The sequence below is a fragment of the Aspergillus mulundensis genome (genome assembly GCF_003369625.1).
Source record: "Aspergillus mulundensis strain DSM 5745 chromosome Unknown scaffold_2, whole genome shotgun sequence".
In the NCBI taxonomy this organism is placed as follows: domain Eukaryota; kingdom Fungi; phylum Ascomycota; class Eurotiomycetes; order Eurotiales; family Aspergillaceae; genus Aspergillus; species Aspergillus mulundensis.
In genome coordinates, this window is record NW_020797890.1 from 2,137,782 (window position 1) to 2,154,354 (window position 16,573).

A 16,573-nucleotide genomic window follows, 5' to 3' on the forward strand; every position below is an offset into this window, starting at 1 on the left:
GGTTACGACTGCCCTCCACACCACGCTGGCTGATCCATGGGACTCTCTCCGGAGGCCGCGGGCCAGGAACGACGCGTCGACGACAAACCGAACGACAGGCTCGCAGTCCATGATGCTGGCTTGGATCGGTGTCTAGGCTCTTAGCAGCTGAGCTAGCGATCGCTGGCGGCTGGTGAGACGATTGTGCAACCACTCCTCGCCCACACTGCTGCGTTTTCGCTGATTGCTTCCGGCTGCTCCGTATGCCGCCGGCCTGTCCGGAGTAGCCACTAAGCAACAAGCAAGGAAATCTGAAAAACAGGTCTTTGGCCAGAACGAAAGCACACCTCAAGCGCTCTGTGTTGGCCTCTCTTGCAGGCGATCCCGGGGTTATCCAATTGGTTATTTGCCACTTTATTGCTGACACCGATGGTCCGACTTATACACTGCATCACCACCTTGTTCTTAAGCGGGATTAATATCCATCCGCAGTCCGCCAGCCTCGGTCCTTGTGATTCCCTGAAGCTTAGCGTTGGCTGTTGATCTCCAAGAGTCCAGTGCATGAACTGCGGACCTCGGCCTTACTCCGTAGGTACAGTTCTTCATGTTCATCACTCATTCATCTCATAGGCTCATACTTGCGGTTTCCAGTCCCTCGATGACTCGCGAAGTCTCAGGGCTCCAAAACACCCCACCCAGGCCCTCCTAAGATCCTCCACTTGACCGTTGGCGTTGGCCGTTGGCATCCGACGATCTTCATTCCAGTTGCCCGGTGGGTCGGTATAGTGGGGGATGGCGCCTACCTTAATCCTCATTAACTCAAACTTCTCGGGGCGTCATGCAAGGAGGGTCGAGTTTCTCTTGTCACGGACTTTTGAATGAGTCAAGCTCATAGGTTGAGAACTAAACCTACGGGAACTACGTCATAACCCAGCATCTCCGCATATTATTCTTAGTGGGTCTCTCCTCTCCGCTATATCTATCTGCGGCACCGGCGTCCTTCATGAATAGACATACATCATACGGTTCGATATTGGAACCTTGCTTATCATTCTACAGCCGGCCAAGGGATATTGGACAACATGCTGGTATTTAGTCTCCTTATGTGAGTACCATGCGCAGAAACTAGGAATCAATCATACTTCATTTCCTCGCGACCAGATATATATTTTCAGCCCTATAAAGCTGTCCTCCGCCATACTATGTTTTCCCGCAATGTACATCTTTGCCTACCCACCAACAGAGCGTTCGCGTACTCTTCGGTCCTTCAACAAAGCTAACCTTGCATTGAAGTTGACTGGATTGTTGTGGACAGAAAGTGACTTCTATGTCCTTTCTACAAGACTTCCTATTCCTGACAGTAAGTCCCCAGAATTCCAACCTATCTGAGAACTCACCACGCTTAGGACTAAAGTGATGTTGAATACACTTACAAACGTTCAATCAAATCATGGCTGGATGAGTACTTGCTCCTTCACTATCAACCCGGAAGAATGCAAACGCCAGTGTCTAATGCTTTCGAACAACACGATATCCTCGGAGATATCGGAAGAGAGACATTACAATGCGAGGCGCAGAATACCCACTTCCTCGCCCTCCTTATACTCGTACTCTTCACAAAGCGCTCTGAAGTCTGTACCTAGATGCTTGCTTCACTCATCATCTTCCCCAATATCGGGGCGCAGTTCGGCGTCAGGTTGAGCTGAGTTTCGTAAACAAGGCGCAGATAACAGCAAACCAGCCTGACAGGTACAAATGTACAAGTGCAGATATCAAGGTGGGGAGGATTATCTGTGAGTTATGATGGCGAGCTATATATTTCTTAGGTAAGGACGTAACATGATCGAGAAACCTAACTACATATTGTTGGATTATAAGATCTGGCATGGTTGCCAATTACCAACTCTATATAGCCCAACCACATACATGCTGCTACACTACTCATCACCATAAGCTCATTCAATCAAGATGGTGGGCAAGTTAGACACCTCAATCTCTTGTCCAAAGAGGAGTATCACACCACAAACGGCAATGGAGGTATCCTATCAGCCGATCTCGCGTTGAAGGCTATGCACGGAACGGAGGACGAGTCCCATTGCGATTGTTGCTAGACACTCTAAATGAGACGTCCCAGAGTAGCTTTATTATGAATGCATACAGCTTACTCACTCGTCCCTGCCGCATTCAATGCTGGAACTGCCGGCCAAGCCAACATAAACGCAATGCTGATTTGACAGGAGATCATGCAAGAATCGTCTAGATACTCAGGGTTGGATTGCTTCATGACTTACACCGCACGCGTGGATGTGAGGGCTGACAACGACTGGTTACTACGAAGTACGGAGTCTCTGCAGTCAAGCAAATGTCCAGTCACGAAGAGTAGTTTCGGCTGTATTCCGGGCTTGAACCGATATACCTCCCAACAGTGAAGGGGTGATTGAGCCAACGTGGATGCCACCAGGAGTTCGCAGGAGTGATCGACGGCAGATATACTACGTGTAGCATAATGCGCAATCTGTCAATGGAGCCTGGACAAAAGAAGACGAGACTAAGCTTGCAGGGCGGCCTGGGCCGGGATATAGCCCCAGTCTGCAGAAGTCACATTGGAACTTTGTCGCAGGACGGAAACGCTGGAAAATCGATTTAGGCGGGACATTAGAAACTTGAGACGGCGAAAGAAAAGGTTCAGGCGAGATGAATTGTCTGGATTGGATGTTCATGAGCGCCATATAATATACTGGAGCAGCCCACGCCGTCAAGACAATTTCACGGCCCCCTGGGCAATGTTCTTGCAACAAGGCATGCCGGCTGAATGTCTATTGAGATGGAACAGTAACCATGTGTTAAAGTAGACAAGAAATCCCATTTTATCTTTTTATTTTGAGATTCGTAGGGCTGGGCTGTCCGGCCCTGCCTCTCCCACGATCATTATCAACCCACTAACTCCATCTCAACCTGGGCTCATCCCGTCGACTCCTTGCCTGACCGTCTGCGCAAAGATTCCGGAGTTGTGCCGCGGATATATGAAAAACAAACGGGGGCGTTTAGATGTTGGAGGGGTAGAGCATGACACGGACGGTGGCACCGAAGGACTTTGCGGGGAGGTTGTGGCGGAACTGTGCGCGGACAACGCCGGAGTTGCCTGTTCGGTTTTCATCAGCATGACCGTCTCATTTCGTCTCGTATTTCATCGCCGTCGGTTTCAGCGCTCGATTATTCACGTACCGTGAGGGCGGGTGACCTTGCCCCAGATCACCCGGATGTTGGAGCCCCGGACCTCACGCTTGGCCCGGTAGACGAAAGCGACCTTCTTGCCAAGGTAGAAGCTGTTCCCGTCTTAGCATTGGTCCCATATACCCAATCGATATTCCGAATCACTCACTTGGCGGCCTCGGTGTTCTCAACACCGTCGATCTTGATCAGACTATGGTGACTGCGTCAGAAACCCGTGTTCGTCCCAATGTTCCGTTCTCGGATCGGTACCTTGTGTTGGGGTTGACAGCACGCTTGGAGCGCTGGTAGCTCAGGTGGCGACCCCTAAAGAACAATCGTATTAACCCATCTGCTCGGCTGACTATCCCATGCTTGACTCGCGATATCGACGGAGAACGATTTGATGACAGGTTTTCATTTCGGCAACGGCGCGGCGACAAAACGATAGGGCGCAACTTACTTGACGTAGACTAGAAGCGACGAATATGTTAGTAGTGTTTTTGATAAATCCAGCACTCAATACACCCGATTGCCGCGCATTTCAATCCTCGCCCACCACATCGTAACCACCATTCCCAACTCCAGGGGCGTACTCACGTCTGTGACCGTGTTCGGAAGGCATTATGACGGTTATTCTGAGCGGGCAACACAAACAAGTCGAAAGGTTGTCAAAATGACCCGCAAAGTCGTCCGGGTTGTCGTGGTTGTCGTCGCTTCGGTTGGAGATTCTAAGACGCACAATGGCCACCAATTTGCCGTGTGTTCGGCGCGGCTCGCCCTAACCCAAAACGGGACGCTTAGCGAGCCACCCCCGAGTTGCCCCAGGGCTGCCCGAAATCCCGTGATACATATCACATGATATATGAGCTAAGCTATTTCGGGATCTCTCCGGAGAATCTGCTTTTCCAGGCCCGAGATAATCAAGGCTTCGCAAGTTCTTTGATGATGTTCTGGAATTGTGGCTTCACGAACCCCACCATGTCACCATTCTACCGTCGGGGTTCTGTAGTCCGAGAGCTCCCAGCTGACACCCTCAAAGCAGGTCATCCCCAAAATGGTGAGCGCAGGGCTCCATTCCCATGCAGCCAGATAAGGTTTCTCGAATCTCGGCGGATATCCATAACCATGGGCGGCGTATTCTTTGTTTTCCCTTGAGAATCTGGAGACTCGGCTATAACAATACTTCCGAATCTGTCTGCCCTTGGTGGCAGGAACTACGTTACTGATATGGCAACTTGGATCTGTACCGCCATCGCGGCAGCAGTGGAGCAAGCAGTTTCTAACCGTCAACCACATCTTCAAGAAGATCAGACCGAAGCACTGATTGGGAAAAATTGCCCCACATGGATTCGGCAACCGACCCTGGGCCTGGGGCCTGAATGCTTTCTCCTTCCCCGTGAAGCATGCGCATTCTTATAGATCTCCGGATATTGTGGTCTTGGTCCGGAGATGGTGCTCTGGTTAAGTTACACCGCACAAAGCAAAGAGACGAAAGTGCCGATATACGGAGGAGGAGACAGCTCGTTCAACAGTGCAACCGTCTTGAAGCCTCAGTTTAAGCTCGCTGTACCTCATGATCCTTGCTCTTAACTCCGGAGGAAGCTGGCCCGAGTGATGCACTCGGTCGATCACGACGGATAAGTTTACGGGAAAATAGAATCCGTATCGTTCGTTCTAAATGACAAATGTGCCGATCCGACCCCGCGGACCAGGCCCGGTTGATGGTTCCTGATGTATGCTGCATTGCTGATATCGAGAATCCTTGTTGTTGTATCAACTGACTCAAGGTTGAAGCAGGGTCTCGGAGGCCGGCGGCGATGCATGCTGAACAGGTCTGCTGCAGAAAGAGGGCGAGGCTCAGGAGTATCTACTTGCAGAGTTGCGACGTGACTGTAACGGGTAGCTGCTTCTGCCAGTCTCCTTTGTCGAATGTGACATGCTTATTGTTGCTTACACGTGGTCAGCACTTGGAGATGGTAGCACGACACCTAAAGGTTAACGGCGTAAATAGGCACCTGCGGTATCGCATTAAACAGCGTATCGAACTGGGGGCCGCTCCGTGGAGACATTCTGATTTCTCAGAGTATTTATAACATTAAGCATACGGGTCCCTTCCCGCGGACATGGCCCTTGGGGCCTTCAACTTTAGGTCTGGTATATTGTGCTGTGATAAGGATGAGGGGAAGGGCAGTAGACCTTTTTTCCGTCTATCAAATATGGTTTCGTGTCAGCTCAAAGACTGCGCGGGGTTAAGCAGACTGTTGCCATGCGACTCGATGCGAGGGTCATCCGTCCATGGATGAGGGCTGGTGGAGCAGCTGTTTGGTTGAGATTCTTGACTTGGCTCCTATGCTCGGATAATTGATTTGTAAGGGACCTTAGGGGTTACAATGAGGGTCCCAAAATACGTATAACAAGTCCAACTAGATACATATGGATGATGGGTAACAAAACAATATCAACGTCTGGTGATGGGTTAGGGGGATGGAGTCGCGAATGGAGCTATGATATAAACCCACTGTCATCGCCGCAAGCATCGTCCAAAGAAACCGTGTAGATAGCTCAAGTCTGCCCTCGGGCCCCAAGAGCATCTCAACGGAGTGAGGATAATCAATTAGATAATGGCCGATCGTCTGCGATCTCCTCGACAAGACAAATGAAAGAAGGATGGCTGCCACAGTGCCACGGGAGCTTCGGCATCAGGTCCATGTCAAGCATCATCGCAGTGGAAGACAGAAGGCCGGCCACACCTACGACCCACCCAACGCGACTGGGAGTCACAGAAAGCCCATAATTCTTAGCAAGCAAGCAATCAAGCAATCGCCGGAACTCCGTAGCTCGCAGAAGCCCTCACGGCGTTTAAAACGTAGGCTGCTCCGCCGGCACTGACGGTAGGGGATTTTTCCAACAAAGCTCTTTCACCCCTCTCTTACAAGCTTCCCCTCTCAAATACACCATTTTTCCTCTTGAAGAACGATTCTTATCCTTACCTACTACCTTTCCTAGAATTCCGAACCATATTCCCTCCGATAAGATGTCCGCCACGATAGCCCGCGCCGAGGAGCAGCAGAATGGGAGGTGAGTATTTCCGCCAGCATTACATCACTGCCCCTCCGTGCCTCCCAGCCCGCCCGTTCACACTGAACTCTCCCTCCCCCAAAAAGAGCACCACTCTGCTCTTCCTCTTCAACCCACGCCCAATTCTCTTTTGTTTTCACGCTCGAAAAGTAGTCAGGGCTTAATTGGCGTTCCCCGGACATTTCTTCACCTCCACGCTCTCTCAACCACACTCCAGCGTTTTCAATCGCGCTCTCGAAATTCTAGCTGCTAACATGGACGGTCGGCGCAGCACTGTCGAACTCAAAGATGACACCGTCATTGTGGTACTAGGTGCCTCTGGTGACCTTGCGAAGAAGAAGACTGTTCGTAATTCCTGCCTTGTTTCTAAGAAATTCTAAACCGCATGAAACTGACAATCCGGACAGTTCCCAGCTCTTTTTGGACTTGTATGTTGTTGCCGATCACCGATGTCCATTCTGATGTCACTCGATTGACCTCCTCTGCAGTTCCGCAACAAGTTCCTCCCCAAGGGGATCAAGATCGTCGGATATGCCCGCACAAAGATGGACCACAATGAATACCTTAAGCGAGTGCGCTCATACATCAAGACTCCCACGAAGGAAATCGAAGAACAGCTGAACAGCTTCTGCGAGCTTTGCACATACATCAGCGGCCAATATGACCAGGATGACTCCTTCAAGAACCTCGCAAAGCACCTTGAGGAGATTGAGAAGGACCAGAAGGAACAGAACAGAGTCTTCTACATGGCGCTTCCCCCCAGCGTTTTCACCACAGTCTCAGAGCAGCTGAAGCGCAACTGCTACCCAAAGAACGGCGTCGCTCGTATCATTGTGAGTCCGATGGCGGTTCCGATAGCGCGAAGGAAGGGAAGAGGGCTAATCGGTTCTCCGTCGGATTATAGGTCGAGAAACCCTTCGGCAAGGACCTTCAGAGCTCTCGCGACCTTCAGAAAGCCCTCGAGCCTAACTGGAAGGAAGACGAGATCTTCCGTATCGACCACTATTTGGGCAAGGAGATGGTTAAGAACATTCTTATTATGCGCTTTGGCAACGAGTTCTTCAACGCCACTTGGAACCGTCATCACATCGACAACGTTCAGGTAGGATCAGAATTTACGCGTCCCTCGGATGGTTTCGCTGAGACAGACTTCACTGCCATAGATCACATTCAAGGAGCCCTTCGGTACGGAAGGCCGTGGTGGATACTTCGATGAATTCGGCATCATCCGTGATGTTATGCAGAACCGTATGTTTGCAGTGCCTTCTGATTGGACTATATACTGATTTAGCTGCTCTAGACCTTCTGCAGGTCCTGACGCTGCTTGCCATGGAGCGCCCCATCTCCTTCTCCGCTGAGGATATCCGTGACGAGAAGGTAAGGATTTCAAAAGGCACGCTATTTTGGGTGATTTTAATCCATTCTACAGGTTCGCGTTCTTCGCGCCATGGACCCCATTCAGCCCAAGGATGTCATCATCGGTCAGTACGGCAGATCACTGGATGGCAGCAAGCCTGCCTACAAGGAGGACGACACCGTCCCCCAGGACTCTCGCTGCCCCACATTCTGTGCCCTGGTCGCTCACATCAAGAACGAGCGATGGGATGGTGTTCCTTTCATCATGAAGGCGGGTAAAGGTATGAAAGTCTGATATTGTACCCTGATGTGTCATATACTTACCCTCACCAGCCCTCAACGAGCAGAAGACCGAGATTCGTATCCAGTTCAAGGACGTGACTTCCGGCATCTTCAAGGACATCCCCCGCAACGAGCTTGTCATCCGCGTCCAGCCCAACGAGTCCGTTTACATTAAGATGAATTCGAAGCTTCCTGGACTTTCCATGCAGACAGTGGTCACTGAGCTGGATCTCACCTACCGTCGCCGATTCTCCGACCTCAAGATCCCCGAGGCCTACGAGTCCTTGATTCTGGATGCCCTTAAGGGAGATCACTCCAACTTCGTCCGTGACGACGAGCTCGATGCTAGCTGGAGGATGTTCACTCCTCTGCTCCACTACCTTGACGACAACAAGGAGATCATTCCCATGGAGTACCCCTACGGTAAGCCCGACGCCTGTGTGATCGCTTTCTGAATTCCTCAACTAATAATTGAGTCTAGGCTCCCGCGGACCTTCCGTCCTTGACGACTTCACCGCGTCCTACGGCTACAAGTTCAGCGATGCTGCGGGCTACCAGTGGCCCTTGACGCACACTGGGCCTAACAGGCTTTAGGTGTGGTACACATTAAAAGAGGACGGTTTCGCAATGACAAGAGCGTCTGGGTTTACGGCGTCTGTATCGTTTTAAACGGAAAATGAGAGCTTAATGTTAACACGACTGATATCTATCCTAAAGATGACAACATGGTGTCTGTGAGGCTACGTGATGGTTTTGAGCTGAGCGGCTGTTAATGATAGTTCTGCTATATACAACCAAGCATTTGAAATCTGATACATCTGTGCCAGGGTATGGACATCTGCGTATAAATACCGATCTCGAACCATAGTGCCTCCTGGGTCCTGGTAGCGAGACACTGAGGCTCCGGTCCTAGACAGGTGGGTCTCCCCCAACGCCCGAACGGGAAAATTAGTTGAGTCGGCCCGCATGCAGCCTGCGCCATCAACAACAGCCCGCCCCATATTCTCCAGCTTATACCCTTTTCTCCTCCGATTTTATTCATTCTTTCTTGTTTCCAGTTTCCACTCGCTTATATGAGCCTCTCGTTTCTGCATAGCCAAAAACTTCAAGCTTATACGCGCTCGAATCCCGCTCCCCTGAACTCGCAATCTCCCCGAAGCGGCCGTGCGCACACCCTGATCTCATTAATCCACATTCTTGATCGCTATTTTTATCCCCTTTAAAGCTTCCCAATCGTGCGACAACCGTTCCGACTATATACACCCAGAATCTTGTCGAGTATAGCCGGCTGAACGATACGCCCCTGCGTTCTACCTGCGAAGCTCAGCCGCGACGCGCTTCGAGCCCTGGCAACGCCTATTCTAGCCGGATCATAGGCACGCGACCAGGCCACTGCTGATAGCTAGCCCATGGAAGGCTGAGCAGGACTACAATACAGACATGCCGCAAGCTGCAAGATGGGTGGGCTCACCCTCGATCAAGGGACGGACGGAGGCGATGCGGATGGCGCTGTTGACTTTCAGCTTGTTGGGACTGCAGTATGTACTTTCGTCCTTTGATCTCACGTCTTTGGCCCTCATATCTAAGATGCACTGCTGGACAATTGACAAATTGACTGACTTGTTTCATGGTAGATTTACCTGGGGCATTGAGATGACCTGTAAGAATTGACCTCGACGGCCACACCTCTCTCCGACCGTACCTCTAATTACCTCCTGCGACAGACTGCACCCCATACCTCCTCCAATTGGGCCTCACCAAGTCCCGAACATCGCTTGTCTGGATTGCGGGGCCTCTCTCCGGACTCGTTATACAACCCCTCATCGGTGTCATTGCAGATCGATCTCGGTCTAAATGGGGAAGGCGAAGGCCATTCATGATCGGGGGCTCGCTTGTTGTTTCAGTGTGTCTGTTGGTACTGGGTTGGACATCGGAGATTGTCGGTGCTTTTGTTAAGGACACAGAGAAGGTACGGTCGACATTTGCGCGTGTTTTTCATGACTAGATGGCTGACTACGGTTACTCTAGGCTGCAAGCGTCACGATTGCTCTCGCCGTACTTAGCATCTACGCTGTAGACTTTGCCATCAACGTCGGTGGGTATAAGGAACTGGATTTTTTTTAATAAACGTCTAACGGCGTCTAGTCCAAGCATGTGCTCGGAGCTTGATTGTGGATACTTTACCTATTCCATCTCAACAAGCCGGGTCAGCGTGGGGTATGTCGATATATGCACAATAGTTTGGAGTTTTGCTAAACTTGTACAGCCACTAGGATGTCGGCTGTCGGTCAGCTTATTGGATATGTGTTTGGGTCTCTTGATATTGTTAGCATTTTCGGCACCACCTTCGGCGACACTCAATTCAAGCAGATGACCGTCATTGCTGCATTGGCTTTGCTGGCAGCGGTAGCTGTTACGTCCTACTCCGTAAAGGAGCGAATCCTGATCACAGCGAGGTAAAAGGCTCACTATACTTTACTACTACGAACGATGACGCTGATTGTGACAGGGATTCTGATGGAAAAGCTGGGGCGTTTCAAGTGCTTACGCAGCTATTCCGAACGACTATGGACCTACCTCCGCGGATTCAGGCCATTTGTTGGGCACAGTTTTGGGCGTGGATCGGTAACTTGCCCTGCTAAAAAGATCCGTGGCTAGAAGCTGACATCTGGCAGGCTGGTTCCCATTCCTCTTTTACAGTACCACATGGGTTGGTGAGACCTACTTTCGGTACGAAGTCTCCAAGGACGCGAGCCGACCTGCAGATATGCTAGGAGAAGTCGGGCGCGTTGGCAGTCTTTCATTAGTTGTCTTCTCGTCCATCACTTTCATCAGTTCTGTCCTTATGCCATTCTGTGTGCAACCACCAGACACCAAGCGGGCCCGCTTCACACCCCGACCTCCTCCTGGCATAGCAGCTTTACTCACAAAGATCACTAAAATACGCCCTGATCTCCAGACGACTTGGCTCATCTCCCATATCGTCTTCGCAGCTACCATGATCTTCGCTCCTCTAGCACGCTCACGCGCTTTCGCGACGTTTCTCGTTGCCATCTGCGGCATTCCATGGGCTGTCAGCTGTTGGGCACCGTTCGCATTCATGGGCGTAGAAATTAACCGCCTTGCAATGAACCCCTCTCAAGCATCTCGCCTATCCGGCGTAACAATGATCACCTCCTCTACCGTTCGCTCAGGCGCATACGGCGACCTCAACGGCAGCGACGCTTCTGAAATGGACGTGCTCCGCCTCAACCACCACGACCCAGACAGCGACTCAGACGCCGAGGATGGCATCTCAAATATCCCCTCCACAGGCGAGCTTGCCGGCATCTACCTCGGCGTTCTAAATGTCTACACAACTCTGCCCCAGTTCGTGGGTACCTTCATCAGCTGGATCGTGTTTAGCATCCTCGAGCCCGGGAGCACTAAGCGTGACGACTCAGCGAGCGACTCAACGTGGATGGACCTAGACAAGAGCACTCCGAACGCCATCTCAATTTGTCTCTTCATTGGTGCCCTGAGTGCGCTTATCGCTGTGGAGGCTACGAGACGGATGCGGTATGTCTTATAATGAGTATCCGATTGGTATTTCTTCTTCTATTCTCTACTGCGTGACGAAGACCTGTTGTTTCCCCTATTATTACTTTTTCTAATCACCCCCTCTTATATTTTACTCCTGATTCTTGCCCAGCGACGTCTATAATTCGCTCGATACCCTGGATATACTAATGAATGACTTTGCTCATGCCAAGATCTGCACGTCTAAAAAAGATTCACCTTTCGCGCATATTATATATACATAGAGCTATGCTATCGCATCAATGTACCTAATCATGACTATAGATGACTATTAATGCGATGTTCTGTTACATTGCGGTCAGATACTGCATACCGTGCTCTCAACAAGTGAGAGACACTACAACGATGCGTCAAGTTCGAGGAAGGAGATGCCAAAGGATTATACGACCAGACTATTCAATTCTTGGTTCTCTTTGACGTATTAGATAAATAATTGGTATGTGGCATAGTAGAGAGAGATGGATACATAGCAAGAGTTTGCTCGAGGTACCTTGGTACCTTGTGATAGATGCCAAATACAGTAAGATGACAAAGAGACAAAACAGAAGAAAAAACGCAGAAACACAACATAAACGACAAGAGGGGGAATATAACAAAATAGAAAACATGGAACGGGAATGGGTAAGTGCCACTGCTGCAGAGGGTGAGAACCAGCAAACGGCTGTAGGAAAAAGAGGAGGCGGCAAAGCGAACAGAAGACAAAATCGTGATGATTGAACATGGATGGGCGTCACGCGTACGTCTGTCTCTTGCGAACTGAGGACAGGTGAGGCTTGCCATGAGATATGAACTGGCAGGTAGGATATCTCAAGAAGGGTGGAAAAGATAAGTCAAAACATTGAAGGGGAATATGGCTATTCAAAAGAACACATAGATAGGGACTCAGCAGATATAGATCTTAGAACCGAGATGATGACAAGTCAAAGCCTTGAAAGGTTTTGCGGGAAGGCGACGGCGGACTTAGATTCTAGGGCCGGTTTGCGGCTTGCATGTTGCCGGTCAGTTCAGCCACCCTTGCTTTGATACGGGCAGCGCGAGTTTCGAAGCCTAAAAGAGCACAAATGTTAGCATTGAGTTTATGGGATTAACAGGGATGAAGGAACTCACTTTCTTCCTCGCTGGTGTTGCCATCTTCATCAGCGGTAATTGGACGAGCTTCAGCTTGAACAATCCTTTCCGCGGCATTCTTGCGAATCTGGGCCCAACGATCATGAGAAGCGTTGTTGGCTCGTACCGGGGAGCTAGGGGTGGGCTCCTGCTCAGGCTCCTCCTTAGGCTCCTCCATAGGCTTTTCCTCAGAAGACGCCTCCTCGACAGGCGAGTCTTCGGGAACGAACGCAGGCTGTTCCACTAAGGGCCCTTGGTCAAACCTCGAGAATTCCTTATCCGCTGCTACCTGCTCGTTGGTGTCTACCCGAGAAAGAGCATCGTACTCAGCCTCGCGCCGGATTTTGGGTTGATCACTCATTGCTTCGGGAGCTGGAGCTGGCGTGAGCTCCGGGGCCGGAGCCGGAGCCGGAGCCGGAGCGCTGGACACTGACCCTGGAGCTGCAACAGCTGCTGGCTCATGCGTCACCTCGGTGTCGGGCTTGATGAACTTCGCAGGGACTGTGGCTGGAACTGGCTTCTTTTTCAGACGCGTTCCATTGCGACTAGACGGCTGCTCCTGCGAAGCCCTAGCTTTACTCTCCAGTGCAGCGCGGGCAGCAGCAACAGCTGAACCCTCTACCGGCTTCACAGGCTGCTTTACTTCCACATCCTTCTTCTTGGTCGTTCCAAACATATTCTTAAATCCTGTCTTCTTCAGCCTGTGCGGCAATTCCGGGTCGGCAGATTCTTTTGGTTCTTGGGACGGAGATTCTACGGTCGGCTGTTTTGTAGAATCAGTGATGGCCTTCGCGTCACCAGTGGGCTTTTCAGTTGCGGTTGGCACCGATTTAGCTGAAGCAGAGGTAGGGCTCCTGGGAGAAGTAGGAGGTGGCTGTCTGGTGCTGGTTGTTATTGAGGACGCAGGCTGTTCCTTTGGTTCTTCAGTCACGGCACCCGTGCCGGCACGGCTATCGTTCAGGTAGGCTGTCCTATACGCATTCTTGTCGTAGTTGCTAGCCCATTTCATAGCCTGAGATGCCTCGTTCAAGATAGACGGCTGCAGTGTCATCACGGAGTTTGTCTTCGTTGAGTAAGAATCCTGCGCTGCGGCGGACTTCGTTCCATTCGCGAGCTCCTGCTCTTCCCGGTGCTTTCTCTGTAGAGCGGCGGCTGCAGCCTGGATACGTGCATGTTGATCTGGAGCTATGCTAGCTTTGCTATTCGGCCCTTGGTTGTTGGGTCGCTTGTAGGAGTCCTCTACAGAGTTAATCTTCTTAGCCGAGGATTTGCGCCGCGAAAGCTTGCCCCTCCGAGTTGTGAATCCGAAAAACCGTTTCTTTTCGACAATGTACGCGCCAGGATCAGGCTCTGGCGCAGCACCCTTGACCTGTTCCTCTAGCACCAGCCATTTTGTGTTTCTGATAATCGTCTCGAGCAAAGCGCATCGCCCAAAGACCGCCTTTCGTGTGATGGGCTCCTCACCTGCCAAACTGCTGATCCAAACCCACCAGAAAGAATCGTCCAGGTCAAGAGTGGTGATACTAGCCAACTCACCGGGGTCAATAGACGGTTCGTCGTTGAGACCTCGCTTGTGGGACTGCGAGCTCTGGCCGCGCACCGTGGCAATCGGAGGTAGTACCTTATCAGGCGGAAGAAGCAGGGGAGCGACTGGGGATTTGAAAGAGTTCTCATCACCAAAGCCGGATGACATGAAGTCGGCCCATGAGGGCGTTGTAGGACGACCGAGGTCACCGCCACCAGAATGAGGTACAGATCTCAAGCTACCCCCAAACTCCTTGGGCGCGGAACTGGAGGGGCCGCCATTCTCCTCAAATGTGGCTTCAATAGCGCCTCCGAATCCGAGGTCCTCGAACCTTGACCATGATGCATCGCGGTTTGCCACAATTGGCTCATCGACGGCAGACTGGTTAGTAGACGCAATGCATTTCAGAACCCGAAGACACTCATCGGTAAGGGATTTGAGGGGGTCTTCGTAGCCGGCAAACTCCCGCAAATGCTGATCACTATCCCTATATTCGAAGTTCTTTGCCCGGCGTAGTAAAGCGAAGGGGGTAGGAGAGACTGTGTCGACGATCATGACGACTTTGGTGGTGGAGACTTGAAGAAGTGTCGGCGTTTCGGGCGGATACTCAGTAGCTTGAACCAGAGACTGCAAGGCGATGGGAAGTGTAGATATGCTGTTCATGCCGCGGGGAGCGTCGGGAGAAAGTGAGCGTAGGTAGGCAAAAAACAAATGGCTCGTTGCGTCGGCGGCACTTTGAACGGTTAGCAAAACCCGGAAAACATCAAATGTAGGATCACAATGCACCTCGCCCAGTTCTTGTAGGCGGCTTCAAAGCCATTTCCAGTATCCGCATGTTCGAAAGCCCACCATCCAGCGTATCGGGAAAGCTTTCGCCCTCCCAGACCGTTGGACTTTCCGTGCGCTGCAATGGCTGTTAGAAGGTCGAAAAAGTCAAAGATAATTTTGGCCCGAGCGTCTGAGTCCACGCTGATAGGTATAAAGGTGGAGAATGCGTCGCGAGCGAACTGGGAGTCTGTGTACAAGTTAGCCCGTGCTACGATACACCTGTGCTGCACAACCCAAGACATCTATAACATACCCTGCTCGCCAACCTTGAATAGTTCGTAGGCTTCCCAGGTAACAACTCCTCCGGGGAGTCTGCTCCAGCACCATTTCATAACGCTGCATAAGACCTAAAATACGGCGAAGCGCGCAAGTAAGAGCTGTGGCCCCGCAAAATATAGAAGGTTGATCTCACCATCGGGTCGGTAAGGCGAAGTTCTTGTGCCAAATCATCTCCGGCGAACGGCGAGCCTCTTTTCACTGATTGATTGAAGTAATTGCGAATAAAGTTGCGAGCAGTCGCTGTGACTGTATCTGAGCTCGGACGGAACGGAAGTAGCATGAACGGCGTTTGGAGAGCTGTCAAGGAGAACGAGGAAATGATCAGCAAGAAGCAAGGAATGCGGCCACGTTTTCAGGGAGGGGCATTGACATACCTCGTACTTTGAGTTCCTGGGTGCAAGCTCTCAGCAGCTGCTGGACCTCTTCTGGGGCGATCTCTGTTCGCTGCCACGCATCGGTCCATGTTGGCTTCGCAGGGCCGGTGTCTTCTGCCGCGGTGGATTTTGAGCTCTTTTTCGCAGCATGGGAGTCTTTACTCCGAAAGAAGCGAGTAAACGACGGCATCCTGGGGTCTGAGCTTTCTGGTTCTTTTTCGCTAAGAGGCGGCTAGTAGCAACAGAGCAGAATCGTGGTCGATGATGCCTAACGGCCGAATGATTTGTTTTTCGACCGGTTCAAGCAAGCCGGTAGCACGGAGAAGCTGCGCGATAGCGTCGGTTCGGTATGTTGGTACACAGTGGAGATTAGAAATACAAAGCAAAGCGCGAGTTGAGATAGCAAGGGGAACAATGAGGCTATGAAGCTCAAGATGGAAGAATTAACTGAAATTGGAGAGAAAAGCAATGGCCATCTGGGAGCCTAAGGACCGCCTGCAGCATAACACGTCGAACGTGCAGCAAGACGAAGAACGAGCGGAGCCACAGCTTGTTTGTATGAATAAATGCCACGAATAGATAAAATAAGGAAAAAGAAGACAAATGAAGAAAAGAAAGGGAGGAGAGGCAGAGCAAGTGAACCGTGATGGGGATCTACCTGCTCAGTCGCTTGTTTTCAGGGGTGAAATTTACCATGTCGCAAAATAGAGCCCTCCTACTCCCAGCCGTGGTTCGGTTCTGCCCATCCTAAGACTATTATCTCTAGCCAAATCGCCAGCCAATGTGACCTTCCAAGACTGCTCTGGGTATGCTCAATCAACGTCTCTCATCCAATCTGTCATTGCTGCGCTGTCAAACGGCCTACAGTAGTACAGGGGTCTGCATTCTTCAGGAAATCGGCATGGCAGCGGGCTCCCAACTCCGGAGAATATGTGTATTATTGGTCCGTAATGTCGTGGATATAGTGTATGAA

The 16,573-nt window shown here is 51.1% G+C and overlaps 4 protein-coding genes across 4 annotated transcripts; 2 read left to right on the top strand and 2 right to left on the bottom strand.

The window, feature by feature from the left end:
* Positions 1-3,023: 3,023 nt before the first annotated feature.
* On the bottom strand, positions 3,024-3,814 carry DSM5745_03346 (60S ribosomal protein eL33; the record flags this gene model as incomplete). The annotated part of the gene is made up of 6 exons (XM_026745362.1): positions 3,024-3,121; positions 3,205-3,305; positions 3,362-3,403; positions 3,463-3,516; positions 3,653-3,662; positions 3,790-3,814. 6 exons carry the CDS (start codon positions 3,812-3,814, stop codon positions 3,024-3,026), a joined length of 330 nt encoding a protein of 109 aa, XP_026606228.1.
* A 2,412-nt stretch (positions 3,815-6,226) lies between these two features.
* Positions 6,227-8,502, top strand: DSM5745_03347 (glucose-6-phosphate dehydrogenase; the record flags this gene model as incomplete). Its single annotated transcript, XM_026745363.1, has 10 exons — positions 6,227-6,270; positions 6,542-6,614; positions 6,678-6,698; positions 6,759-7,103; positions 7,175-7,372; positions 7,434-7,518; positions 7,571-7,647; positions 7,700-7,907; positions 7,960-8,331; positions 8,390-8,502. 10 exons carry the CDS (start codon positions 6,227-6,229, stop codon positions 8,500-8,502), a joined length of 1,536 nt encoding a protein of 511 aa, XP_026606229.1.
* Positions 8,503-9,348: 846 nt separating this feature from the next.
* Positions 9,349-11,479, top strand: DSM5745_03348 (putative sucrose transporter; the record flags this gene model as incomplete). The annotated part of the gene is made up of 8 exons (XM_026745364.1): positions 9,349-9,446; positions 9,543-9,568; positions 9,633-9,877; positions 9,937-10,003; positions 10,054-10,125; positions 10,175-10,364; positions 10,418-10,533; positions 10,584-11,479. The coding sequence occupies 8 exons, from the start codon at positions 9,349-9,351 to the stop codon at positions 11,477-11,479; spliced, it is 1,710 nt and encodes a 569-aa protein (XP_026606230.1).
* A 975-nt stretch (positions 11,480-12,454) lies between these two features.
* On the bottom strand, positions 12,455-15,790 carry DSM5745_03349 (DUF1708 domain-containing protein; the record flags this gene model as incomplete). Its single annotated transcript, XM_026745365.1, has 6 exons — positions 12,455-12,534; positions 12,595-14,852; positions 14,906-15,134; positions 15,201-15,294; positions 15,360-15,523; positions 15,601-15,790. 6 exons carry the CDS (start codon positions 15,788-15,790, stop codon positions 12,455-12,457), a joined length of 3,015 nt encoding a protein of 1,004 aa, XP_026606231.1.
* Between the last annotated feature and the right edge of the window lie 783 nt (positions 15,791-16,573).